The sequence below is a fragment of the Rhodamnia argentea genome, chromosome 3 (assembly GCF_020921035.1).
Source record: "Rhodamnia argentea isolate NSW1041297 chromosome 3, ASM2092103v1, whole genome shotgun sequence".
Lineage (NCBI taxonomy): Eukaryota > Viridiplantae > Streptophyta > Magnoliopsida > Myrtales > Myrtaceae > Rhodamnia > Rhodamnia argentea.
In genome coordinates this window covers 22,649,212-22,671,857 of record NC_063152.1, presented here as the reverse complement: position 1 = coordinate 22,671,857, position 22,646 = coordinate 22,649,212, and the positions used below count along the sequence as shown (strand labels likewise).

Below are 22,646 nucleotides of genomic sequence, written 5' to 3'. Positions count from 1 at the left end.
GATGGACCGAAACCAGAAATCAAGTGTGTGTTGGTGCCACTCAACCTGAAGGATTATGACAATCTGTATGAGAGGGCGCAAATGGTGGAGCGTGACTTGGCTAAAAGGGTTGCTGCAACCGGATCACGATTCGTACCCTCGTACAGAAGGGACATTTGGCAAGGAAAGAGGCCGATGCCTAGTGGTAAACACCACATTTGACCCAACGAAAGAGGGGCGATTAGCAAGCCGGTGTTACGCCAAGATGGAGCATGTCACTTATCCCGCCAAAGGCATAGACACTGTCCGTGCCTATTTAGAGGAGGGGCATGTTTTGGTTGTGGCCGCTTAGGTCACCAAGTGAGGGACTGCTCGCAGAGGCAACGAGTCGAGCGGGCGCCACAGCGGCAAGGAGGATAATTTGGGCGAAACACGCCATCGAATTTTCAAAGTCAACCCCAAGCGCAAGAAAGGGTATTTGCTGTCACCCAAGAAGAGGCGAAGGATTCGCCGACTGTTATAGGTACGATCCTCTTGCACAATCATATGGCGTATGCTTTGTTTGATCCGAGAGCTACGCACTCGTTTGTGGCTGCTAGATTTGCTGAATTGGCCGGTTTAAGTCCGTCGCCTTTGGATGTTGTTTTTAAAATTTCTACACCTTTAAAGAATAGCGTAGTTGCTGCTGTAGGTTATCCCGACTATAAGTTGGTTATAGGTGGTCATGAGGGTAGAATAGACTTAATTGTGTTACATATGTTCAACTTTGATCTAATTGTGGGAATGGATTGGCTGATGAAGCAAAAAGCCATAGTGGATTGTTGTCGTAAGGTCGTGCTGTTTAACCCGCTAGATGGGGTTAGCTTTGAGTTCGTTGGAGGTCGAGGTGGGACCTCAACCCCGTTGGTTTCGTCATTGGAAGTGATACATTTGTTAGAAAGTGGGTGTCAAGGATACCTGGCGATGGTAGTGATAATATGATTGAGACTTGCAAGGAAGCGAACAAAAGTTAAGAGAGCTTTAGGCGTGAATTTGAGTGGTGAATGTGATTAATGTTTAATGATTTAATTAAGAACGATAAGTCGATATGAAAATAACGTATCAATGGCTTTGGATATGAAGTTTGAGGATTGATTTTGGTGGGTCATCAGTTTGAAATCGTGTTGGTTCCTAATGGTTTTAGATATCGATTGTTGTGAAAATGCCATAATTAATGGTTGATGTGAGGTTCAGGAAGTGAATAAGAAACGTTTGGGTGAAGGGCCAGTAAGATTAGATGATCGGAATTTTGACTTGTCAATGACCAAACTCGAGAATATAGCATAGTGACCGGCAATAGATTGGGAGATAAGTTCGGGAGGTGAGGATCTAAGTGTAAATCGTTGGAGTTTGGTGGTTAACCTATTGGGAAAGATTATGGTGATCGATAATTGTGGATTATAGGTCTGAATTGGTGTTGCACCTTGATGATTTAAGTTGTTGAATTTATCGATGGCCCTCATTGATGAGAACAAATTCACAAGAAAGTGAATGATGAACGTTTGGACTAACATGTGGTGTGATTGAATGCATATGAGAGTCGCTTGAATCGCGATCAGGCATGAAGGTATAGATTGAAATTAGACAATTGAGCTTAGGATGCAATGATCGCTTGTGGAGTTAAAAAGTTCAGATTGATAAAGACCGAAGGGAAACTAAGAGATGTGTGATGAATAACAAGCGCGATCATGCACTATTCATGTTTAAAATTGGTTCTCAAAATGAAAAATATGTTTCGGAAGTGTATAGCGTTATTCCTTGAGTGACAAGTAAAAGACTATGAGTGGATGGAGATGCCGCGAATAAGTGATGTTCTGTACTTTGCGATATTAGTGAAGGTTAGTTTGTACCTCCAAATGTGAATCGAATGGGACTCTCTGCCATGTAACTATGAATAGCTTGAATTGATCCGAGACCCATACGAGTTAGTTGACTAGCGACCAAGATTATCATGGCAAAGAGTATACCCTTTGAGACTTGTAATCAATGGTACCTCGGACAATCGGGTGGAACGAAGAGTAATGGAAACGAACGTGGAAGGTTAGTAATAACAAGCATGAGTGAACGACATAGTAAGGATTGTTAGAGAAGCCTACGAGTTACGACAGTTGGTGTTGACTCAGTATAAGGTTAAGATTACGAGATGTGGTAATTGGGGAAGACTAGTGATCGTAGCACGCACCGGAAGCATAGTAAGGCTATATAGTTTATTGAGATGGCGAACTTAAGAGTCATACTTTTGTTAAGAAGGAAGTCTTGTAAGAAACCCGTTGTAGTAGCTACGGCAATAGTCTAGTTAATACACGAATGTATCAAAAGTTAAGGCAACATTTTGGTGTATTAGTATGGACGTCGACATGAGTAAACAAGTGGCGAAGTGTTTGACATGCCAACAAGTCAAGGCCTAGTACTATGAGCTTAATGGATTGTTGCAACAGTTGGAAATTTCAGAATGGAAATGAAACCTTGTCACGATGGACTTTGTGATGGAGTGCTAAGAAGTCGGAAGAGCAATGTTTCGATTTGGGTCGTAGTGGGCAGATTGGCAAAGCCTGCTCTTTTTATAGGCGTGAAAAAGGATTTTGCCTTAGAAAGATATATTGAATTGCATGTACTATAGATAATATGCCTTTATGGAGTGCCATTGACTATCACTTCACATTGTGATCCCAAGTTCATTGCCACGTTTTGGAAAAATCTGCGATCGGCATTGGAGACGAAGCTGCAGTTTAGTATGGCCTACAATTCGGCGACGGATGTCGGTTTGAAAGGTTAAATTAGAGGTTATGTGATATATTGTAGAATGTATTTGTGATTGGTAGCGGAATAGTAGCAACTTCCGTCGGTTGTCAATTAAGAGATTGTCAATCAACCAACATGATTGGCTAGTTGATGTGGAGAATTATGGTTATAGTATGACAATCAATAGTTGGTTTGAATAGCCGACCCGGATGGTGACAATTTAAGCTCGAATTTTGGAATTAGACAATTTAACCTATCAAGTCGGATTGTGGATACGAAATTGTGACGGGTTAGCATTTGAGGATCGTAAGCTTGAATCTAACTGGTATTTTAGTGATCGCATTGTGATTTTAGTGTGCTGAGTTGAGGTAAGGATTAATATGAAATGAGTCGTGTTTAACGATCGGTGAGAATGTGGTGTTGTGTCGGTATCTATATCTCTTGAGGGTGTAACAAGATTGCAATTTCGGGGACAAAATTTCCTAAGGCGGGGAGAGTTGTGACACCCTGGAAATTCGAAATCAGTAAATTGCCCGAATTCAATAAAAGGAAGAATAATTATTGAATTTCGGTTGGTAAAATTTCGGACCGCAATGACGTAAGTGACGAATTTTGGACGGTTCCCGATTTGTTGTTCAATTTCAATTAGATCTCGAATTCTCGGTTGCTACAATTTCGGATTTTTCATCCTCGCGCCCGAGCCTAATTACGACCGAGCCCGATCTGTGAAAAGATTAAAATTATTTTCTATCGGTTGAGCCAAATGTCCAACCAATCCTATATTACATGATATTCGAACTTTTCCTTCAAGTATTTATTCACAAAAAGTCAAAAGCTTTAATGGGCCATGGGACAAGTGGTGTCCCGTCACCACCCACCCATCAGCCCCTCATGTTACTCTCTCTCTCTCCTCACCCTCTCTCTCTTTCCCCCCTTTTTCCTCTCCTTCTACCATGATTAGACCCCCTACGTGCTCTCTCTCCCTCTCTCTCTTCTTCTCTTCTTCTTCTTCTTCTTCTTCCTTTTTCTTCTCTAGTTTGCGACACTGCCCCCCTCCACCTAAAGCCTTCCTCTGTTGTTGCCTTGACCGATCGTTTGCCCATCGCCGCACTACCACCGCTCCACCTCACGCAGTCGTCGCTGCAAGCTTATTGCCCGTCCACTAGCTTCGTTCAACCCCTCTAGTATCGCCTTGCAGCCTCGACCCCACGCCTCCACCCGAGCCCCCGAGCCACCTCCGTCGTCCGTAACTCCTCGAGCCGGCCCTCACTGCGTTCCATCACCATCTCGAGCTCAACCTCGACGCTTGTCCCCGGTGGTCCCAAGACCCACAGACCCGCGTGCGCTGCCCCAATTGCTGAGCCTCGGCCACCCGAGCCGCCGTCGTCGCTCCGCAGCCGCGACCTCCAACTCAGCCCGCCGAGCTCCGTCGACCCGTCCTCTACTCACCCGACTCCCCGACCGCCCGAGTCACGGCCCCGCCGTCATCCTAAGAGCATACGGTCGAAATTTCCGTTCGGTGAATAGTATCGGTGAACATTATAGGTGAACAGTGCCGGTTAACGGTGCTCGTGAATAGTATTGACTCGATACGAAAGTCTAGTGCTCGAGATAATTTTAATTGTGAGTTAAACCCCTAAACCCGATTATGGCGCTAATTGTGCTCAATAATAGTTAATTAGCGTAGTTAACAATTTAGGTGTTTAGGTAGATTAATTGTGATCGGATTAGATAGAAATTGAGTTTAAGATAAATAACCATAATTATTTAAGGTAGTCGAACTAGTTAGACTGTCTGTGGCTAATTGATGAGTAGACTGGATCGATTGTTTAGGTAGTGATTGCCGGTGTTTGATCGCAAGTGAGTGATACGTCAAAGCCGAGCGTGCGACTATTAATTGGCTGAAATTGGATTAATAATTATTGTTGGGATTATTAATTGTGTTTAATTAATCCGCAGTGATTGAATGTCCGATTGGATGCTCGGTGTTGACTGTTGGTTGTTGCGTGAATAGTTATGGGTGTTAGACACCCTATATTAGATATAATGTCTTGTGGATAATGTTGTGCATTCATATGACCACGTGCAAAATTAAATTGCATATTTTAGCATGAAAACGGCCGTGGACCAAGTCTTGTACACGTCCACATGAGCATCCGACTAAAGTAAAAGATAAAAATTGATTGGTTATCGGATGTGCCCGAGTGGTCATATGATGAGATTAAACCGTGCCGATCGTATGGGAACCCGACAAGTTCGGACGGTGCCGCTCGTGCGGAACCACACGACTTGTCGGAAGCACGTCAATTCACGCCCGTGCTAGTCGTATGGATCACGTGAATTGTCGGATGTCGATCGCGACTTGTGACGGATCGAAGTTCCTTTTTGGAATACTTGCCCGCTATACCGTGCTAATCGCACTAGATATATAGCTTTCGATCGCCGTTACCAGAAGTAAGGGATGATGCCTAGTCCCGCCAGCAGACAATGCCAGCCGTAGCGTTGGGGTTACATTAGTCGTGTGCGCCGACCACGCCGGTCGCGTGGGTCACCGGTTAATAATTGGACTTTGTGTGGTGTCCTACGCATGCAAGTTGATATGATGCCGTGTCCGTTGATTGTCCGACGTTGCTGTTAAGTTGAGTTGAGCATTGTATTGTGCATGGCTGAATACTGGTAAGTTTACATGTGGTTGATTGTTATACGTATGATGCTTTTATGATTGCCTGGTAGGATTTTTCGAGCGAATCAACGTCCTAGCCGGGTTTAGGCGTTGACTCATGATTCTCACCCCGTCTTTTTTAACCCATTTTCGGGTCCCAAGTGATGAAACCAGTGAGCGTTTAAGGCAAGGGTCATTGTAGGATTTTGGAAGTAGATGAGAGTTTAACCTTACCCGATCGTATGTCTTTTTGAGGTCCTAAAGAGCCGCCCCAAAATATGGGGTTGTGTATGACCGTGTGTAGCTATGTAGGGTTAACACTCATATGCTTTTTACCAATGAAATGAAATTGTCTTTTGACCGAATGATTGAGTTGATTTCCTACTTTGCTATCTTTATTGTTAATTGTCCGGGAGAGTTCACGTTTCCGCGTGCATTGTAAGTACGTTGATCAATAGCCTACCCGGGACACTATCTTTTGTGACCTGTGGCGAATTGATAGGGATGTCGCGAGTTCGAGAGTCGGGGCGTGATACCGCTCATCTTGCTTCGAATTAAGATTCCTCTCTTCGAAGTGCTTAGCTCCTTATTAAGTTCTTCCTTTGGTAATATCAATTCAAATTTTCCGAGTAATTCTTCCTTTGGTAATTTTTATTATTTTATCCAAACGCCACATTGATATTAAATTTAACTGACAATTTGAAACTTTTTTTTTATCGATTATCCACTCTCTATATTTCTCATTTTTTTTTCGACCAAAAAAATGTATTTCTCGTGTTTTTCGGTGGAATATATTTCTCCCTTTTTTTTTGTCAGAAATATATTTATCGTTAACATTATAGCATAAATTAAGAATTTCGCTTTTTCCCTTGTAAAAAAACTAGTGAGAGTTAGAGCGAGAGAGCGCGCGCAAACTTCATCCCAGGTCGACAGGAGCCGACGAGCGGCGGCTACTCTGATCGATCGTCCCGACTCTGTTTCCGAGCTCCGATCATAGAGCGAGAGAGAGAGAGAGAGTTTCGATTTCGATTTCATCTGTTGCTCCGCGCAGTTTCCCTCGCACGCAATCTCGTTGAACGCCTTCTACTCTTGCTGGGTAGTTTAGGGACTCTGCATCACTCCTTTGTGTTCCCGCAAAGCCTCACGTGGTTGATCTGGAGCCACCGAAAGCTCGGCTTTCGAGTCGGTGTTGGCTTCGTGTGCCGGGTTCGTGCTTTTGCAGAGTTGTTGAGCCGCAGCTGGTTTAGGGTTTCCACCTAATGGGGGAGGAGAAGCCAAGGAGCGTGCCTGCTTTGCCATGGATGAGGAGCCCGGTCGATGTCAGTCTTCTTCAAGAATGCTCGCTCGATCTCGTCCCTTGTCTTGATCCCAGGTAGTTTTCGGCGACTTGCTGGGAGCAGTTTTCTCGCGATCATGTTCTGGCTGAGTAGTATGAGGTTTTGTGCGTCTTCTTTGATGTGCACGGGAGAATTAATAAGTTCGTAGGTTGAAAGGGGTTTGAGTTTGGACTGGCACAATGATTTTGCATTCATGAAAAAGGCCACTGAAAGTTTTTGAACTTTTCTTTTTCATTAGAGATCTTTAAGGTGGGAGGTGTTGAATTATGTTCTGCGTGCTTCTTGATTTGGATCAATGATGCTGGAATAAAAGGATGGTGATAAATGTCTAGGAGACATAGAATGACAAAATGGTATCTATACGATCATATTTGTGAAACGGGAAGAAAAAGAAGGCTTAGATGAACATGAGTAGTGCATCTCTATCTTCCTTTCACTGAGCAGTGGAATAGGATTCTCCTGCGTCAGTGAGCTGCCAACCTCTTTGGAGAAGTCCTTGAAGATTATAAGGACTAAAAAGGATCTCGGTTATTGTTATGATAGCAAAAGCTATGAGCCTTGAAATGTGCTAAATGTTTGAACTGCTGAAATGGCAATTTTGGTTGCTGTGATCAGACGTTCCTTTGATGCTAGAATTTCATCATCAATTTATATTTATCACTTTCTTCTGCTAATCTTTGTGGATACATTAGACAATTTGGCTAAAGTACATGAAGAGGCCTTCGATTTAATTAATCCATTGAGCTCTCCATATAAAATCCTTTGTATATATTGATACATAATAAAGGATTTTAAATGACGTGCAAATTCAAGTGCAACGAATGTAAAGGAAAGAGAGAGAAAAAGAAAGAAAGAAAGAAAGAAAAAAGAAAAACAGAAAGCAAAGAGAAACATCACAAGACTATGTGGAGTCAGAACAAGATGTCCAGAGCTGAATTAAAGATAACACCATAGAAACAACTGAAGATTATAAACCCTTAAACATTCTTTTATTGGTGTTCCTCCCAGATGCAAAACTTGCGATAAAGTGGTGCTGCACTCGTGGCTTCTTAAAAGTTGAGCCTCCTTTAGAAGCATTTCCCAGCAGTTAAAAAGCTGGATGCCGTGACTTGGTATAGCTCATGCCACCTTAGACGAGCTAAGAATCATGTGATTTTCATAGGGCCTTTACAGTCATTGCTCTAGCATTATGTTCTCTCATATAATCTCTCTATTGTTTTAATTGTTGTTCTTTCCATTAGGTTGAAGGGGGCATTGCGTAATATGGGCATTTCTTCATTATTCCCTGTCCAAGTTGCAGTATGGCAAGAGACAATAGGGCCTGGTGCTTTTGAGCGAGACCTTTGTGTCAATTCACCGACAGGAAGTGGGAAAACTTTGGCATATGCTTTGCCAATCGTGCACGTTTTATCCACTCGTGCTGTGAGATGCCTACGTGCATTGGTGGTCTTACCTACTCGAGACTTAGCATTGCAGGTTAGAGACCTACCATTATTTTTGTTGCCAGTGCTTCTGTAAAGCTGGATTCTTATGCTATCTAATGTAAAGTGTGGATCTGCCATTTCCGGAAACGTGAATGCCATGTCTGTATGTAGTTTCTCCATAGGTTGGCATACTCTGTGGAACCTTTTTAATAAGTTTTGTCATTCATTTCCAAAGTAGGCCAAATAGAAGAATCAAATTTGTCACTCCTGGATATATACCATTATTCTTTCTTTTTCTTCAGGTTAAGGAAGTTTTTGATGCAATTGCACCTCCCGTTGGTTTATCTGTTGGTTTGGCAGTTGGTCAATCTTCGATTGCTGACGAAATAGCTGACCTTATAAAGAGACCGAAGCTTCAAGCAGGCATCTGCTATGATCCTGAAGGTTCTCCAGCTGAGCTACAAAGTGCTGTGGATATACTGGTGGCAACCCCAGGAAGGCTCGTGGATCATATTAATTCCACTCATGGATTTACTCTGGAGCATCTCCGCTATCTGGTATGCATTCGTTTTAAATAAAATTGCAGATTTTTTAACATGAAATGGAGTTCCTAATGCTGTCTCTGCTTACTGTCAGAAGTTTTATAGGCCTGATTGAATCTACGTGCTTTTATGGAGTGGTGTTATCCTGAGTATGCAAGGGAGAGTGAATTCTGTCTCCTAATGTGTGATAAAATTGTTAGTTTTTGCTTGTGTAATGTGGAGAGGCACATGTACCAAGTTTTGGGAGTTCCTAATGGAGTGGTGAAAATGGAGCATGATCTAGTGATCCATCCTCTAAGCTGTGGTTGTTACAATTTCGAGTTGTTGCAAGTTACGTGTCAATTTACAAGTTAAAATCACTAGCTATGCTACCCTTGTCAAAAGTTGCTGGTTTGTTGGATCATGGAAAATCACTTGTCACTCTTTGAAATTAATGTTATTACGTGAAATTGAAGAGTTTACTGGTCCTACCTTTGCCTTATGGAAGTTGGCCTTCTATGCAAAACCCATTAAAACTAAGAAACCAATCGACCAATCATGCAATTGCCCTAGCCTCTTCACCATCAAGACCAATTGAGATTAAAACTCACAAATGATGTTAAAGTTCATGATATGGTCAACTAGCAAGAAAATCAATGACCATTGCGATTTGAAGGAATCTTGCAGGTTGGATAGCAAATAAAACTAGTTGTTTCAGGGATCGTAATGAAGGTACATGTCAGTAATTATGCTTTTGTCAAGGATTGTGGAGATGGGAAGACCAGATGCAGCATCTGTTGATTTATTTTTGCTTTGTAGTGTCAAAGCTTATTTGGAAGTTGTTTAATCTGTGGTGGCTTCCATTTCTCATGCCTCATTTTAAACGTAAGGTGTCTATTTTCAAAATAATCTTTTAAGATATTGTAATTTTATGATATCAATGGATCTTACGGTCTCCTCCATTAATTCTTTATGGAAAAGTGATATTTGACAACCTTCTTAGCATCCATCCCATCACGAGTTTCCAAAATTAGATATTTATTTGGGAATAGATCAAAGAAAACCTAACGAAGAACCACTTAATCTTCCTTTTTTCGTTTTTAGGGGGGCCCCGCTGGGATTTGGAAGCAAAAAACATAGCTTGTATATAAAGGAAAATTTGGTTCTATTTTTCTTTAATTGAACATAAAAGATGGTTAATGAAAATTCGATGTACCTTGTCTTTGTTTTGTGGGGCCTAAATTGTCATTCAGTTGTTTTTTGAAATGTGTAAAGAATTCTGCTGACTTCTTCATTGCTGTATCACTTGCACTTGTCTTCTCTTAGAGGCTTTTCAACTTACGATGACAATAACATCTATCATCTGTTGCTGCAATAATTTGTTATTCTACCTTGTCTGGTAGTGACTCCGGGTACCATGTAAGAATAACTTGCTTTATAGTTTGCACTAAATTTGAGGAAAAGATCATGGTCCTAATTGAATTTGATGTCAAGATTCTACTTGTTTGTACTTTGACTCCTGTTCTGAAGTATAATTGACAGCCTGAACCATAGGACCTTGGTACTTCACTTGTTTTTGCTGATATCGTACATCTAACTAGTCCAGATTCAACAAAAGTCACAATTACTTGCAAGATGGCGTAAATGCTTGGGTTGACCTGTCTTCTTTACATGCGGGATTCTAATGTCCATCTTGTTTCCATCAAATTCTGTTGTTTGGAATATGAAGTCTTATATGCTGATAGAATAAACTTCTCAGGTTGTTGACGAAACTGATAGATTACTCAGAGAATCCTATCAATCGTGGCTGCCTACAGTGCTTCAAATGACTAATTCGAACAATGAAGGGCTCTTGAATTCAAAATCTTCTCTTTATTCGGTGTTTGGTTCTTTGAGAACCATAAGGAGATGGTATGTTGCATGAATCTAGTAGCTATAGTCACATGAATAGCTTAGGTTTTGCTGAGATGCTATTTAACTTTTCCTTTTATTGGACGGTTTATCGTTGGACAATGTTTGCATTGCTTGTGCATGGTCAAGATATGCATAATATATCCTTTTTACTTAGTCTGCATTGGACTGGCTGCTCTAGATTTTTATTTTACTTTATATCTTTTTTTTTTCCTTGTTTTTTTTTTTTTTTTTGCTAGTGTTTAATTGTAATACACGAAGACATAAGTTCTTGGAAAAGAGCTGCAAGATTGCACCTTTGTCACACTAGAATTAAGGGAAGTGGCAGAAGGGATCATACCCTCAGCCAAAAGAAAAAAAAAAAGATAAAGGAGATTAGTTAAGAAGTTAAACAAAGGGGCATGAAGGTGGGTTGAGGTTGTTAAAAAGCAAGGAGTAAGTACCACTTTTCCATTAGCTGTTCAGTTTCTCAAAACAGTTGCATGATTCTGTTGCGAGGAACCTGCAACTTGATTACTTTCAATCAGCACAAGGCATTGGTACATTCATTTTTCTGGTAAACCATCTTGGTCATTCAATCTAGGATGTCCAATTATATAACTTGTCCTCGTGGCCTTTTCCCACCAGGCAACCATTTGCCTTCTTTTCACTTCGTCTTGTTTTATGCTGCATATAGTTTGCACCTTATCTGCAGTGGTGGAGGGAGCATATTCAAATTGAGTTGCTGGTGTTCCTGCATTGCGTTAAAAATTGCTTTGCGGATGTAGAGACCGAAGTTAGTTTTTCTTGTGTTTAAGTCCACTTTTGGTCCCCACTTATGCTCTTTGAGCAATTTGGAACCAAATCCTTCTGTTAATAACACTATTAATATTGCTGGCCTTGCATGCTGATTGGCCACGTTTTTACCATAGAAACGGCATTTCAAAGATAAATAATTTGAAACCCGGAATAAATTGACTTTTTGTTTAAAAGGAAAAGAAGAAAGAACACCAAAATAAAAAGAAAGAGAATAAAAAGAGGGTGGTGAGAGGCACCATCGGTAATCACTATTGCTGGCTTAGGATCACTTGATGTTGCAGCCTCAAGTTAACGTTGCCTAACTCTATGTTTCCAGGGTTCCGAGTCTTCTCTCTCTGTACATCCTTCGACAGCAAACAAGTGTGACTTGCAATAGGAAAAACTGGAATTGCCTTTTCATGTGCTTTATTGTTGCATCTGATAGTTGATTTGATTGTTCGAAAGTGAACCAAACCAGTACTAACTAGTGCTACTAACCATAGAAAATTTGCTTGCGTTCCTTCAAAAAGATTAGTGACCCTGTGTTTAAGGCTTTGCATTACTTGAAATAATTAGTCAATGAAAATATTTTCATTACAGATAAAAATTTGTGTCTAAACATTTGCATGGATGATAAAAATATTTTTCCTTCACTCGTTTTCGCAAGCGATATAAGCTATCATTTTATGGAAAATGTTTTCCAAATCACTCATTTTCCGCGAAAAAAAGGGGCCTAAGATTCAATCATTCAACTCCATTATCTGCTGTTGGGATTCTTCCTTAAAGACATGGATGATTCCATTCATGGAGCAGAAGAATATGGTGATCTTCATTTGGGCCTCACCTGAGATTTGCCCCGCCTGAGCTAGTGGGGGTGGTGGCAGCGGCATGCCACCGCCGATCATCGTGATGGTGCCTGTTACCACCGAGCTCGCTCTCTGTCTCTGTCTCTGTCTCTGTCTCTGTCTCTGTCTCTGTCTCATCTCTTATTTATTTTTTATCTTCTTGTTCTTTCCTCTTTTCCTGGTATATTAGAGAAATGATTGTCCTAGATTTGCAAATTTTCAGTTTTTAACATCAAAAGGTGCCTAGTCAGTGTGCCACGTCGACATTATTAGTGGTGTTATTTATGGAGGGAATTGATTGAACAATTATTTCTGGATAAAGGACTTGATTGCGCCAAAAAAAAAAAAAAAATTAGAAGACAAAATTTCACGGACAACATCAGTTAGGGGACCAAAAGTGGCCTTGACCCTTTTTTTTTTTGTGGATACGTTTTTCCTTGAAGTTTTACGTACCTCTTTGGATTTGAACAATTTTGTATTTATCAGACATATAAAGTCAAAATTGATTCCCTGTTTGGTATTCATGTCTAATGGAGCTTCTGTGCTTCATACTGTTGCAGTGGAATTGAGCGGGGCTTCAAGGGTAAGTCTTACCCTAGGTTGGTAAAGATGGTTCTGTCAGCTACGCTGACCCAGGATCCAAGCAAGCTGTCTCAACTTGATTTGCATCACCCTTTGTTCTTGTCGGCTGGTCAAAGACGTTACCGTTTTCCAGAAAAGTTGGAATCATACAAACTGGTACGTGTCCATTACGTGAACCTTTTATATTGAATCCTTGTGGGATGATAAGGCTCTTGTTTATTCCTTGATATAGGAATTATATGCCAAGGGGCAAGGCACCAGTTCAATGGGAAGCTTCCTTCAGTGAATTTGACTGATTTGGACTTTGGAGTAGTAGAACTAGCTCAAAGAAACTTACATGATTACCAAATGCTAGGTGCTGTCATTAGGTTTTGTTTGTTTGCACCATTGCATTCTAGCTTTAATTTCTTATAGAAGCTGCAGTTGCAATGTTTTGAAATTGAAGAAAGAAACGGTGGGCAAGGACAAAATGATGTGAATACGGTGAAAATGATGATGAATCAAAGGTCTTTAGATGCATCTGGCGAGAAAATGCAACTATAGTATCGTGATTGTCAGAAGGGGGCAAGGGAAAGTCTAAAAGGTAATGGCAAAAGATGGTATGGAATGATATGGGGTACTTAGATCTGACAGATGATGTAGAATCAAGGGAAATTGTGCAAATGGATTCATCTAGCTAACTCCTCTTGGTGGGATAAGGATTAGTTGTTTCTTTTTGGTGTCGTATATTGCGGCAATTTAATTATAGAATTTTTCTTAGTCAAGCTTTGATTGGAGACGCATCCACGAACCCATCTTATTCTTCTAAAAGTAAAATTAACCATAACTTCGGTAAGTTAATTATATTGACAAAAGGAATATTAAGGTGAGAGACAAAGGAACAAGTGAGGGAGCTTTCCTATTTCAGGATGAGCACAGCAGGAGCATCGCTGAGAGAGACAATAAAACATCAGATGAGGAATTGCTTTTATTTTTCATTCATGCCCTTCTTTAGATCTGCAAAGAGAAGATAAAGCATAAGATGAAGAATTGCATTTTAAGATCTTTTGACTCGTTGGTCTTTGGGATTATACATGTCTTCTTGCCCTTCCTATGTGCACTTTCTTAATTAAAGGAATTATGATCTCCATCTATTTTAATAGTTGTTAGTTCAAAGATGCAGAATACTCCATGAATCATGATATATTACATTCTTTTGACATTACTGTATTTTTGTAGATCTTCTTTTCTAGTGGCTTCATTCTGTTTAATTTAAATGTTATGACTTAAACCCCCATGAGTTTGCTATCTGCTGTTATCCTTTAGTGGACAGAATCTTGTGTTAGCATCAGATATAAGAAAGAAACTCCCCTGATACCTACACTGCTATGCTCAATTTTTCTGGTATTGAATCATTTCATCAAGGTAGCTGGATGTCTACAATGCCTTTGCTTGAAAATTACTAAGGTTCATGAGTCTGTCCTTCATTTCTTGCCTCTTGCCTTTGATGTTCATATCTTAAGAATGCTGTTGAATATGTTGTAATTGCATCCCTGTTCTGCATATGACTACTTTGTTTCATGGATGTCCAGTTTAATTGTTTTCAGGATATTTTCATGTTTACTTTGATAAGAGTATGTTTACCTTTCCTTTCACTGGCATCGATTGATTGCTTGATTTCTGTATGTGGATTGCCTAGTAAGACAAGTTGAACCACTCATATTCTGCTCTATTCTAATTGATTCCTTATGTCAGGTGTATGTGCCTTTGTCCAGTTTCATTAATTGGATATTACTGTCACTGCTAGTTCCCGCAAAGTCGATCTATCTGTTGACTGATGTTTTGGGATGCATGCATGTGTAATGCATTGATGTATGTGCAGATATGTGAATCAAAGCTCAAACCCATCTACTTGGTTGCCCTTCTGAAAAATCTAGGAGGAGAAAAATGCATTGTGTTCACTTCATCCGTGGAGTCAACCCATCGTTTATGCACTTTACTAAATTTCTTTACCGACTTGCCACTCAAGATCAAGGAGTATTCTGGTCTACAACGTCAGTCTGTGAGAAGGTAATGCCTAATCTTTTATGTAGCAATGTACACATAAGCGTTGCATGTGGGTTGTAGTTACTAGTGATATTATTTATTCATTTAGGAATTATTTGAAATATCATATGCCTAAAGACAGTTTCTGTTAGCATGTGAAATCAAGTTTACAATTTGAAGAAGCTAAAGTGTAATACACCTCTCAACATATGAGCAATGAGGCATCTGCATTTGACTTGTGCAAATCTTAAAGAACATTCAGCGACATCTTGCATTTCATAGCATACTTTGATAGGTTTTTCCTGACCGATTTCCTTCCACCTTCACCCTATCTCTTGAGTTAAGGACCAAAAGAGTTTTACTGCATGACTGCATATTCCTCTAAAGATAAATATGAACCATAACTCATGGACAATAAAAATGCTCTGTAAGATATAAAACAAACCAATTGTTTGCTTCAGATCACTAAGCTCATTTGTACTAGGATAACAGTCTTTTGCATAAAAGTTCGCCATGTATATCCTAGTCAAGTTCGACAACTGCTGAAAGGTTAACTATGTACGTACAATTATGAAGCGATATGATAGGACGAAAAACAAGTGGTCATTGAGAGTGCAATATGGATCAGACTTTTGGACTTAAGCCGATAGAGATAGTACTTTGGAGGTAGGATAGTACCTCAGTCAACTACCTGTATTACTGACTGAAGGCTATTGAACATAAGGGGGATGACACCAGTTGAAATAAATGGAAAGGAAGCAGTGAGATGTAGGAGAAACAATCCCAAAGTAATGAATAAATCTTTAGGCTTCAGATGAAAGCTTCCTAAGCATCAAACCTAGGGTTTCTTAAGCATCATGCTTAAGAGAAGAATTGCATCACAAAGTCCCAAAGCAAATGCTTGCAAAATACAATAACTCACCAACTCTATTCAAAAGAGAGAATTATAGTGATACTTATAGATTCTCTAAGAGTTCTACTCCTAGTTGAAAGATGAGAGCTCTAAATAAGAAAAATGAGTTAAAATAGGGAACATAACATCCTACTACTCAAACTTAAAATCCTATAAACAAATCCTAATAGATGACTTCACCAATTAAACTTGAAAAAGAATCTTGATTCGTCTAGGACTCCTATTTGAGTTGCAAAGTCTACCTTCATCCTAACTTGTAGAAATGTTAATTTTTTTGAAGAAATTTCATCTTGCACGATTTTGTTAGCTTCATAACACTGCTGGTATTTGATTATGTGCATCTTTGGCTTGCTCTTTTAAGTACATGGAATCAATACATGAGCAGGGCATAGCTTTATTTTCTTTAGCATAAGCCTGTTTTTAGTAACATAGAAGTCTGTCCTGCAGTGAAACCCTGAAAGCATTATTTTCTTTAGCATCAGCCTGTTTTTAGTAACATAAAAGTCTGTCCTGCAGTAAAACCCTGAAAGCATTCCGAGAAGGAGATGTACAGGTTCTTGTTTCCTCTGATGCAATGACACGTGGAATGGATGTAGAAGGGGTGACGAATGTCATCAATTATGAAATTCCTCTGTATATAAAGACATACATACATCGAGCAGGCCGTACTGCTAGAGCTGGCCAGACTGGTCGATGCTTCACTTTGTTGCGTAAAGATGAGGTAGGTTGTTTTCTTGCATTTTCTTCTTGACTTGTTGGATTCCTCGGAGAAAGAATGTGACCAGTCTGTATAAATCTGAAGATTCTCAACTTGCAAGTATGAGAGAGAATCGTTCTATGATCTGGGACTTAGTGCAGGCATGTTCATCTGGCTTGATACCCCCTCTTGCAATGTTTATGAGAATCAGAGTGTCCGTTAAAAAACAGAACCTACAAAGTTCTTTATTATTGTTTTACCATGCCGGAGAATCCATGGAAGCTGTTGTTGTAAATTTGCTCTACCAGCATGTCCTTACAGGGTCTGCTTTACTTAAAGCCATTTCATCTTTTAATTCTGAATCAAAATTTCTGAAAAAAGAAGGTTTTCACAACCAGATCTTGGATGTGAAGTTTGGTCACATTTCCATGAGTGTGTCTGCTTACGCTAGCTACTTTACCATATATTATCTTTGTCATATCTGTTGGGGGAAGGAACATTCTGTGGAGAAGCTAAAACACCATAAAACTCTGATTGTAAATGCACACGTCAACATGTCTTTTCTGCTTATGATTTAGTGAGTTTTTATGAGTCTTAATGATGCAAGTCGCATCTCGCTGAAGTTATGTGCACACAGATACGTTAATTTCCTAGGTCTTGCTACTGTGGAGATTTCAAGCTTCTCAAAGTTTTTAATCTGACGGTGTTTGATTTTGTTGGATCCATTTCCACCTATTAGGTCAAGCGTTTCAAGAAGATGTTACAGAAAGCTGACAATAACTCTTGTCCTGTTTACTTGCTTCCTGCCACCTCAGTAGAATCGTTTCGCAGTTCATACACATCAGGTAATCTGTTGATTCCATCTGTCACAAAACAGATGCTGCCTGACAGCTTAAATTTGCTTTTGTGGCCATGACAAATTAACATTTGACCCTCCTGCTATTTACTATTTTTATGTACGATGGGCATTTTCTAAGTTTCCTGTCTTTTCTAATGCATGGTGTATGATAACAACAGGAATTCAGCAATTTTTTTTTTTTTTTGGGATTTTGGTGCTATATGCTTATTTGATCTATCTGATGGAATATTCTTTATATGAGCTTAGCAAGTGCGTTTTATGTTTTCTATGTTAGCACTCGAGAAATTAAAAGAGGCTGTTGAATCAGAAACGTCCAGAAAGCGCAAGGTTGGATCAAAGGCTCCATAAGCAAATAAAAATGCAAAGATCTTGTTAGGAGACGTGCTTCTGGAGGTTTTGTTAACTAGATAGTCTAGTTGTAATCAATTATTTGTCTTTACTGATATACAATGTAAATGTTTTGCCCTATTTATGATTTCCATTGTTATGCAAGATCAAGGTTATTTGTTTTTGAACATTTTAATCAAACCTTCAATGATCAGAGAACTTTCATCAAAAGGACCTACTTCTTTCACTCTATCATGGACCTCACTTTATGTGCCCTGAACAACCGAGCAAAATTAGGCCTTCTTCCAGGGCTGATAAGGACCCGATCTTGCGATGATTTTGTCGACAGATTCGAAAACCACGGGGCTTGCCGCTGCTATTCATCTTATGATGCACTTTTCCTCCCATTGATGTAAATGCAAATATAGCATCGTCCACTCAAGACGCTATATGCAAAAATTATTATGGTCTTTCATATAGGTACATATACTCCCCACATATTGAAACTCTAGTATCTTGATATAAGTATAGAAAAGCCAAGTGTGGATCGCGCCTTGCGAATTTGAAACCACTAAGTATCCAATTAAAATTGGGGACAAGCTCCCCAAGGAAGAGCCATGTCTTTCTCTACTTCTGTGAATGACTTCAGCTTGACACCCAAAGTCCCAACTAAGTTGGCCACATGAAGGGGCAACCATCATAGCATTCTCTGATATTTTTTACATGCTGCTGTTTTGGTAACCATACCAAGTTGCTGGAATTTTCATACACAGGAAAATATGTTGGTAACTACATCAACATCACCTGTAATTTCCATATATAGCGCACCAATAGCGGAATTTGGGTTATTGCCATAAAATTTTTTTTTGGGTGAGTATATTTCCAGGGTATAATTGGGAACAAGAGAACTGGACTGCTGGTAATAGAATAGGTTACAAGTTCTAAAAATTAGGGAACCGGTTCCGACGGGTAGGTTTCGGGTTCTACCTCATGGAATCTAAAATAAATTTTGTGTTTTTCTTGTTCTATATTTTCGTGTAATCTTGCGGTATTCCATGGCGTTCGGTGACAGTATGTAATTTGAAATCATTAGTCTAAGTTTCCATTTTCGGGATAATCATGAATGAGATTTCTACTTCATTAATATTTCATATTTTCCGCAAGTTTAAATATGAGTTGTAGTCAGTGGATTATAACAGTAAATGATGGTCATTATAGGTGATAATTCACCACAATTATTTAATTAAGAATATAGATGGAACCTAGGTAGGCTCTAAAATCCGTGACATGGTAGATTTTAGGATATGCAAGATAGGTTTCAGGTTTCAAAAACTGGAGAATCGATTCCGGCGGGCTAGAACCTAGAAGAACCCGGAGCCGCTCACCCCTCATTGAGTCTTCTTATATTCTCTTGCACTTCTGCATACATTGAAATCCCTTATGGAAGTTTCTACCATGGCTATTCACTGCATCAGTAGGCGAATAACGACCCAACTTTGCTGTGTAGTGGGCGATCTTTGTATTGACGTAGATATGCATTGCATGAATCCAATGCGCCATATGAACAAGAAGTTATGGTGAGCATGTTCCGGCGTGAGGATGCGCAAACAACAAATGGTGTGACTCGATGCACGACAAATTACGTTAAAGGTGTACCAATGGATGCTTATGACATGACAAACATATGACATGATATAAGGATGCACGATAGGAAAATTACCAAAAAAGTCCTAAACCTATTGCAATTGTGCCAAATCAACTACCAAATTTTTTTTTGGCCAATTTAGTTTTACATCTTTTTATTTGTGCCAATTCAATTCATCCGATCGATTTTGACAAAAAAAATTACTGATATGGATGTCGGCCGATTTACATGGCATCGCCGATGTTGATGCGGATAGTATTTCTGAAATTTTATTATTTTTATGAATTTATTTATAACTTGTAATTTATTGTTTTTTTTTTCTTTTTTTTTTCCCTCCTTTGTGGTCGCCAGCCACCTCGACCGGCAACAAGCAAGGGCTGACCTTGCTGGCTTTGTGTGAAGCTCCATGAAGGCTGACGAGGGGCAACCTTTGTCGAGCCTCGGATGACTTCGCTTGGTAGGCGAGCTCGGCCTTTGCTCGATTCCGGCAAGGGCGAACCCCACTAAAGGCTAATGAGGTCGGCCCTCGCCGGCTCTTCCATGTAGCCGGTCGCCGACCATCGAGAAGGTTGATGATCGCGAAGGAAGAAGGAAAAAGAGGAAGAAAGAAAACAAAAGATGTAAATGTAAAAAATTTAGAAACATAATAAAATATTACAAAAATTGATCACGCCAGCACTAGTGCCACATAAGCCGTTTGACATCTACGTCAATAGTTTCCTGTCAAAAGTGGTCGAATGTACTCAATTGGCATAAATGCAAAGGTTTAGGATTAAATCGATAAAAAAAGAGTTTAGGATTGAATTAACATAATTACAATAGATTTAAGAATTTTTTGGAAATCATCCTGATGCACGGCGTGATAAGCAAATGATAACATAATTAAGGTTAAGGACGCAAGTGACATATTACTTAATGAAACGAGGTAGCATATGGATGCAGGCAACAAAAGATGGAAATGAATTAGCTTGAGGGAGCGTATGACACGACGGGGTAACATAAGGGCCCATACTATGGAAAATCAAATGACATGGTGCAAGAGTTCATCACGAGAAGCTATTCAGTGGTTGTTGAGCTCCATGTCAACTGCACATGTGGCATAAAAGAGCAAATGTGGACCACTGAAAATACAACATGTGGCGGTGAGGAGAGAGAATCGAAAAAGAAAAATTTAGCCCGCTCAGATTTTCCTCTCTCCTCTACTGCGCCTACGCTGCTCTGCAACGTCCCCTGCAACACTCAAACATTAAATGCCATCTTCCTCTCTCTCCTCTTTTCAAATTCCTTTCTCCTTCTTTAGGGTTGAGGCAAATCCGAGCGTGAGAGACGTCGTTGAGGCGCTTTCTATATAACATTGCTAACCATAATATGATCCCGAAACACCTCCGATCCCCAAATAGAGACCTCTCTTCAAGCTCTCACCTTCCACCCCACCGTCCTCGTGCTTAGTCTCTTCTTCCTCTTTCAAAGCACTCGCTCGGACCGAGAGAGCCGATGGCGGCGAGGTTGCGGAAGAGGACCCTCTTGCTTCTTCCTCTAGTAATTCTCTTGACCATCGTACGAGGGCCTTGATTCCTTTAAATGGAAATAACCATTTTGTTTGTTATCAACTGTACCATTATTTGTATCTACTGCTTGGGAATAATTTGATACAGTCTTTGTTGCAAAGTTACTTCCTTTTTTCATTTGGGTGTTTTCTTGATCGATTGAAAGTATGCGGTCACTATATCCAATTAGCCAAATCTGTGTTTTTGTTTCTGTTGTGGAAAAAAAATTGAAGTCTTTCGAAACTAGCATTTTGAGAATTCCACATTAGAATTTGTGCGTAATTAGTCCTTTGAAATGGGTCATTTTATCCGATGGTTTGAACCATGGAGATTAGAGTATAATCTATTGGCTGTGTACCTCTTGTAATTGTTTTCCTTCTCAAGGATCACTCTCTTCCGCTCATACGCAATTGGATCTTCCGGAGCAACTAAGCGCTTCTAGTCCGAGCACAACAGTGAACGCCGAGTGAATTTTTCCCTTTTAAAGGACATTCAGGTACTGTGCATTTGTTGCGAATATTGGAAGGAGGAACCATTGCTAACTCTGAATTCGTGTATGGTGACTAGGCTATAAGAGGTAGATAAACTTTAAGCTTAAGCTAGTTTTTGTATAACATTGCTAACCATAATATGTTACGCTCCCATTGCATGGATCAGTTGGATCATTAGTATGTCAATAATGGGATTTGGGTAATTGAGATAATACTAGATGGCTAAAAATTTGTACAAGAATGCTAACCGCAAGAAAATGAGAGTTAATACTAGTTAACTTGGTGAAAAGCTTGTAATCAACTGATTCATTGTAAAATCAACATTCTCCAATGAACAATAGTAAAACCATGCCCATTCCTGTTAAGCTTATTGTTAGAGCCACATAGCTATTTGTATATTTTACATAGAGTTTCTTCTGCAACTGTCGGGTGTTGCATCATAGCCACATAGCTATTCATGTTAAGCTTATTGTCAAAACAAATAACTTCAGTTTATTTTGTACTCTAAAACTGTTGCTTGCTTTAATTCATCTTAGCTCAACCGTTTTTTTGCTTTAGTTTCTGAAAGGCAGCAACATTGAGGTCTACATGTGCTCTTGATTTCGAAGCGCATGTTCACAATGTGCAAATACTATTTTACGTATATTGTTTTCATGAAACCCACTCTTGATCTATCATAACTGAAATAAAGTATGGACAAACAAAAACTTTTGCACCGACTTACATTTTTACCATTATTCAATAGATAATTTCTAGTCGTCGGTAGCTAATTCGACTTGTTCTTGAGAAAAATGGGTATGACTTATCTATTTTGATTTTCAGTTTGTCTAGAGTTTATCTTTCTTCTTAAAATGATTAGATTTAAAAAAAAAAAAAACTTGTGGAGACTGCAGAGGATGATATCATCGTGCATAACATTGATAAAGAATTTGAATTTAGAATTGGCATGACATTTGCTAATGAGGATGAAGTTTATAATGCATATGCAATTTGCAAGGGATTTGGGGTGCGAAGAGGACAAAAATCAAACAATAGCAAAAGAATATTGCGAATATGCACATTTTTGTTGGTACCAGAGTATATTACGCAATCGAACGTACCTTGATTTCCACAAGTTCGAAGCAGCCTTGAGAGAGCGTTGGTCCACTGATTTCGTGTCCAGAAGAGGAGCAGAAAAACGTCGTCTGTTTTCGCTGCCTTTTCTTCTCTGTTCTTAGAACGTCGTAAAACCAACGTAATGAAGAAGAAGAAGAATAACGTGATCTTATTTTCAAGTTAGTTGCTTGTGAAGGCCATGGCCTGGGTTGGGTTAGCCCAACATGG

At 39.7% G+C, this 22,646-nt stretch overlaps 1 protein-coding gene across 4 annotated transcripts; it reads left to right on the top strand.

Annotated features, from left to right (window-relative positions):
* Positions 1-6,302: 6,302 nt before the first annotated feature.
* LOC115757340 (DEAD-box ATP-dependent RNA helicase 1) lies at positions 6,303-17,805 on the top strand. Of its 4 annotated transcripts, none has more exons than XM_030697540.2 (10): positions 6,304-6,518; positions 6,645-6,794; positions 8,060-8,235; positions 8,486-8,740; positions 10,464-10,615; positions 12,798-12,975; positions 14,681-14,868; positions 16,262-16,478; positions 17,194-17,299; positions 17,588-17,805. In XM_030697540.2, the coding sequence occupies exons 2-10, from the start codon at positions 6,740-6,742 to the stop codon at positions 17,659-17,661; spliced, it is 1,401 nt and encodes a 466-aa protein (XP_030553400.2). In that variant the 5' UTR covers positions 6,304-6,518; positions 6,645-6,739; the 3' UTR covers positions 17,662-17,805. The 4 variants fall into 4 exon arrangements, with proteins under 4 accessions (XP_048132869.1, XP_030553400.2, XP_030553398.2 ...); XM_030697538.2 differs by having other exon boundaries at positions 6,306-6,518; positions 8,001-8,235; XM_048276911.1 differs by having other exon boundaries at positions 6,308-6,518; positions 8,001-8,235; positions 16,274-16,478.
* Positions 17,806-22,646: the final 4,841 nt, after the last annotated feature.